Source organism: Schistocerca nitens, chromosome 7 (assembly GCF_023898315.1).
Source record: "Schistocerca nitens isolate TAMUIC-IGC-003100 chromosome 7, iqSchNite1.1, whole genome shotgun sequence".
In the NCBI taxonomy this organism is placed as follows: Eukaryota; Metazoa; Arthropoda; class Insecta; order Orthoptera; family Acrididae; genus Schistocerca; species Schistocerca nitens.
Genome location: NC_064620.1, coordinates 517,649,456 through 517,655,455, shown reverse-complemented (window position 1 = coordinate 517,655,455; position 6,000 = coordinate 517,649,456). Strand labels below are relative to the sequence as shown.

At 47.7% G+C, this 6,000-nt stretch overlaps 1 protein-coding gene across 1 annotated transcript in view; it reads right to left on the bottom strand.

The window, feature by feature from the left end:
• Positions 1–1,675: 1,675 nt before the first annotated feature.
• The window catches only part of LOC126195064 (facilitated trehalose transporter Tret1-like), a 28,479-nt gene continuing 24,154 nt past the window's right edge, over positions 1,676–6,000 (bottom strand). The window contains exon 2 of the mRNA XM_049933510.1: positions 1,676–4,177. Coding sequence (XP_049789467.1) covers positions 2,766–4,177 — 1,412 coding nt within the window. The 3' untranslated portion in view covers positions 1,676–2,765. The remainder of the gene's footprint in view (positions 4,178–6,000) is intronic.

Sequence of the window (6,000 nt, the reverse complement as noted above, 5' to 3'; positions counted from 1 at the left end):
GTTTGAACCCTAATCCTCCAGAATGCGTCGAAACCATCACCCACCTGACACGATACGAATGGACAAAAACTTGAGCTGCACAAAATTTAATTGCTCTGATCAATTTAAGGAACCCCATAACAATATTAACAGGATACAACGTGATCCCATAGCACACAGACTGTGAAAGAGTGTTCATTTGCTGCCGGGACATCAGACACACTTTATAACGTATTAAAAAAGCTCATCACAATATTCGTATCAAATACACTCCTGGAAATGGAAAAAAGAACACATTGACACCGGTGTGTCAGACCCACCATACTTGCTCCGGACACTGCGAGAGGACTGTACAAGCAATGATCACACGCACGGCACAGCGGACACACCAGGAACCGCGGTGTTGGCCGTCGAATGGAGCTAGCTGCGCAGCATTTGTGCACCGCCGCCGTCAGTGGCAGCCAGTTTGCCGTGGCATACGGAGCTCCATCGCAGTCTTTAACACTGGTAGCATGCCGCGACAGCGTGGACGTGAACCGTATGTGCAGTTGACGGACTTTGAGCGAGGGCGTATAGTGGGCATGCGGGAGGCCGGGTGGACGTATCGCCGAATTGCTCAACACGTGGGGCGTGAGGTCTCCACAGTACATCGATGTTGTCGCCAGTGGTCGGCGGAAGGTGCACGTGCCCGTCGACCTGGGACCGGACCGCAGCGACGCACGGATGCACGCCAAGACCGTAGGATCCTACGCAGTGCCGTAGGGGACCGCACCGCCACTTCCCAGCAAATTAGGGACACTGTTGCTCCTGGGGTATCGGCGAGGACCATTCGCAACCGACTCCATGAAGCTGGGCTACGGTCCCGCACACCGTTAGGCCGTCTTCCGCTCACGCCCCAACATCGTGCAGCCCGCCTCCAGTGGTGTCGCGACAGGCGTGAATGGAGGGACGAATGGAGACGTGTCGTCTTCAGCGATGAGAGTCGCTTCTGCCTATGTGCCAATGATGGTCGTATGCGTGTTTGGCGCCGTGCAGGTGAGCGCCACAATCAGGACTGCATACGACCGAGGCACACAGGGCCAACACCCGGCATCATGGTGTGGGGAGCGATCTCCTACACTGGCCGTACACCACTGGTGATCGTCGAGGGGACACTGAATAGTGCACGGTACATCCAAACCGTCATCGAACCCATCGTTCTACCATTCCTAGACCGGCAAGGGAACGTGCTGTTCCAACAGGACAATGCACGTCCGCATGTATCCCGTGCCACCCAACGTGCTCTAGAAGGTGTAAGTCAACTACCCTGGCCAGCAAGATCTCCGGATCTGTCCCCCATTGAGCATGTTTGGGACTGGATGAAGCGTCGTCTCACGCGGTCTGCACGTCCAGCACGAACGCTGGTCCAACTGAGGCGCCAGGTGGAAATGGCATGGCAAGCCGTTCCACAGGACTACATCCAGCATCTCTACGATCGTCTCCATGGGAGAATAGCAGCCTGCATTGCTGCGAAAGGTGGATATACACTGTACTAGTGCCGACATTGTGCATACTCTGTTGCCTGTGTCTATGTGCCTGTGGTTCTGTCAGTGTGATCATGTGATGTATCTGACCCCAGGAATGTGTCAATAAAGTTTCCCCTTCCTGGGACAATGAATTCACGGTGTTCTTATTTCAATTTCCAGGAGTGTACAATTGTAAATCCCAATCATTCCGAATGTCAACAAACGATTCAGTATTTCGAGCAGCTAAAGACGCTTTCCAACGGATGTAATAAAACTCACATGTGACAGTATAGACTCGATCGTCGTTTATTTTAGCTACAGAGGATATATCAAGAACCAATATTACGTTCTGAAGGAGCGGACGTGTACCCTTCTGAGGACTACGCATTGTAGCGAATATGTGGGAGAAGTTGCAACTGTGTATTGCATTATTATCTGTTACTCTAAACAGAATACCTGCCCTTTGCTGGTAGTTCAGAAATAACTCAACTGGTTTAAATTGCCACCATTCTTTCGGAACTTACAAGAGTTTCTTTCATGCTGCTGTGTGACTAGCATCTTCAGGCGATTCTCCATAGTCCAAAGTTTCTTACCAAAACGCTGATTTTCTCGTTCTTCACCGAGAATTCATTTCTTTTGTTGTCGAAAAAAATAGAGCTTTTAACAATTTGAATTTCTTAATGGCAGCCGAGGTGTGTTCTGGTAGTTCTCTCGGTAGCACACTGATCGTCGAACTTAGAGGTCAGGATATCAGAACAGATTTGTATGTTCGAATTTACACACGTTCATTTGATTACAGCTTCCTATATGTAACTCGATTATGGCGACAATAAGAGGTCCTCTTCTAAGCAGGCAACATGCTTCAAAATTCTCTGTTTATAGCTGCTTACTTATTTACTTCTGAGCGAATAATAATCTGAGGGAGTTTTAAATATTTATGAAGCTTCTGGAATGGACAGGGTCCGGTAGATATCTACACCATACGGTATGTCGATATTTGACGCTGCATGCAAATCTGCTTATAGACATTGGCGAGCTACCCATTTGGACAACACATTCAGGATGATTCAATGGAACCTGAATCGGTCAAAAGTTCAGTATTGTATGCAGTCTAGACGAACAATAAAATTTGTCGTACAAGAATTACTAGCAGATTTTCTTCCAAAAAAGACAATGCGTCAATTCTGCTAAGGGTCCACAGATGTTGTAGAATTGGCAAATGACATCTGAGTCACCCGGTAGTTGATAGTGTTCAGGGTTCGTTTGCACACTTCACTGTAACTAAGTTTTCGTCTCTGCTACTGGGACTCGGTCGTATGGAGAGGACTGTAGTTTCTTCTGCTTCTTCTTTGTCTCCCCACTAAGCTCGGAAATAATGTCTGCTATGGGCCTTTTCATTGTCTCTGGCAAGAAGAAAAATATGTAAACGTTACTGAGGATGCAACAAGTGGCGAAGAACCAGTAACAGCCATAGAGTCCTAACCAGTCTAGCAGGACAACATACGACTTGATTACGGCTGTCACGATGAACGTGTGCGCTGTGAAGCCGATAGAGGCGGCTATGGGTAGCGCTTCCGGCGAGAAGCTCTCGTTGATGACCACGTAGAGCAGAGCGCCGATGCCAATAGCGTTGAGCACCAGCAGAAGCGACATCGCAGCGACGGGCAGCCACCACACTGCGGTCACGTCGATGTGGCCGTCCTTGGCGAAGAAGTATCCGCCGAGGGCAGCGAGACAGAGGGCCATGCCAGCATTGGTAGCCAGCAGCAGCGGTCTGCGACCAGCGCGGTCCACCAGTGCCGATGACAGGAAAGTGGCCAACAGCTGGAGCGCCGCTACGACCACTGCTGACCATCCAGCCGAAACGCCGTTCTCCGCCTCCGAGAACATCTGGACCACGTAGCTGAGGACTACCGGGCTGCCGTTCAGCGACTGGTTGAGGTTGAGCACGATCGCTGTGACGGTGCTGAGGCGACAGGCGCGGTCTCTCAGGAACTCAGCGAGAGACATCCGAGTGCGTCCGTCATCTTGAGTTCGAGCATCCGCATCAGCCCGAAGGCGTTCCAACTCTTGGGCGACGTCGTGACCGGCACTGCGGAACCAGCGAAGTGACTTCTCGGCTTTGTCCTCTCTGCCTCTGGACAGAAGATACTGCGGCGATTCGGGTAGGAAGAAGAAGCAGATCAGGTACAGCAGAGGGATGACGAAGCAGCCAGTACAGACTATGCGGTACGAAGAGGTGGCGCCAACGAGATATGCTACGAGGATACCGGCGTTGAACATGAGAGCGAAGAAGGTGCCCAGCGCCCCCCGCACCTGATCCTCGGCTGCCCCGTTGATGTACGTGGTGGACACGACGACCGTGCAGCCCGTGCCGAGGCAAGTGACCACCCGACCCAACATCAGCAGTGGGAAGGAATGCGCCAGCAGCACGATCACACCTCCCAGGACCACCAAAGATCCTGCCACGTATCCAGCAGGCTTGAAGCCCCAGCGATGGCTGAGGAGACTGCACAGAGAAGGTCCAGTTGCCGAGATGAGGGTCACGAGGGTTATCATCCATGAGGTCTCGCCTTTACTGAGGGGTCTGTCCAGTGGCTGTTCCATGCCTGCTGTCCCATTGCTTTCCAGCACCGGAAGAGACACAGCGTTCCAACCGACGACGTACCCAGTGGCCAACGAAATGATATTCGCTGCAACAAGAGAGAAAATTCGTCATTCATTGTACATCATACGTTGTATGGATAAATGACAGGTATAACAATCGTTTCTTATAGGCCGACATGTATCACGACTGGAAACATTCTCTAGGCATTTTGGATTTGTATGTACAACTGTAAGTAGGCTGTATAGATTTTTTAATTGGTAACGCCACGTAGCGCTCTGTATGAAAATCACTGGCTGTGCTGTGTGCAGTCTGTGGCTGGTTGGCATTGTTGTAATACTCGCCATTGTAGTGTTGGGCAGTTGGCTGTTAACAGCGCGTAACGTTGCGCAGTTGGAGGTGAGCCGCCAGCAGTGGTGGATGTGGGGAGAGAGATGGCGGAGTTTTGAGAGCGGATGATCTGGACGTGTGTCCATCAGAGACAGTAAATTTGTAAGACTGGATGTCATGAACTGATATATGTATATTATGACTTTTGAACAAAATACATTGTTTGTTCTCTATCAAAATCTTTCATTTGCTAACTATGCCTATCAGTAGTTAGTGCCTTCAGTAGTTAGAATCTTTTATTTAGCTGGCAGTACTGGCGCTCGCTGTATTCCAGTAGTTTGAGTAACGAAGATTTTTGTGAGGTAAGTGATTCATGAAAGGTATAGGTTATTGTTAGTCAGGGCCATCCTGTTGTAGGGATTACTGAAAGTCAGATTCCGATGCGCTAAAAATATTGTGTGTCACTTTAGCGAATGTCTGAGTTCGTTCAGTTTTGCTCAGCTGTTTGAAAAGCAAATAACGTAAGAGGTTTATCAGCACAGTCAATCATAAATTTTTATAAGGGGACGTTACACAACTATCTCTGTACGGAATTTCGATGACTGAATTAACTACCTTCGTCATTTAATCACTAAGTTAGTTAGGATTTTGCGTATTCTGTGGATCACATTCCCGACACATCGATGTGATGTGGAAGTCGTCGGCAGGTTTTCAAATAACGAACGTGCTCTGCGAAAATATAGCTACATGCTACCCATTTAAATATCTGATGTTTCTTTCTTATCTTGGTCTACGACAACATTTGATGAATGTAACCCAATGCTTACATAAAGTAAGTACACAGAAAATCATCTGTGGATTAAAAGGAGTTGTACTGCAGAAATGTCTGCAGTTTGTTTGTGAGACTTCCGTGATCTGACAACACCTTCGATTCACAAGGCAGATGATAAAATGTTTTTGTGGCTGCGTATTTTACTCCTTCCTACGCAAGCTTAGGGTTCTGGATAGCGGAAGATATTTTTGTTCCTGGTGTTACATTTCTGAATGCTACTTTTAAATTGAAACTGATTCTTGTCGACGAACTTCAATAAGAGGTTAAGTATACGTATTGTGAGGCTGTGTGTAATTCTACTGGTTCCACAGTTGTAGCAAGATAACGTACAACTACAGGCTGTACAATTCTCATATTATTTTCTTACGCAAAACCATCACACCGTAAGAAAGAGTGGTAAAAGAAACTTGATGGATCGAATTACATGTGAGAATTAGCTGACAGTCCACGTTTCAAGCTCCCTATCTCATTGTAACAGTTCTGATTTATAAGTTGTTGACAACTTTTATCTCTAACACTTTTTTTATTCAGTTACCGTCTCACAGTACGTTTTCTACATGTGTATTAAGCCCGAATGTGCCCATTGCGGTGTACGTCTTATTATTCACGACAGCCCCGCGCTAAGTATCCGTACATTTTTATTTTAAATATCAGTCAGATACTAGAGAATTGATGATTCGTGATTCGTAGGAAGAGTAATTAATTTCTGTTTTTGTTCTCTATCAGAATACTGAAATGTCGGAACAAGG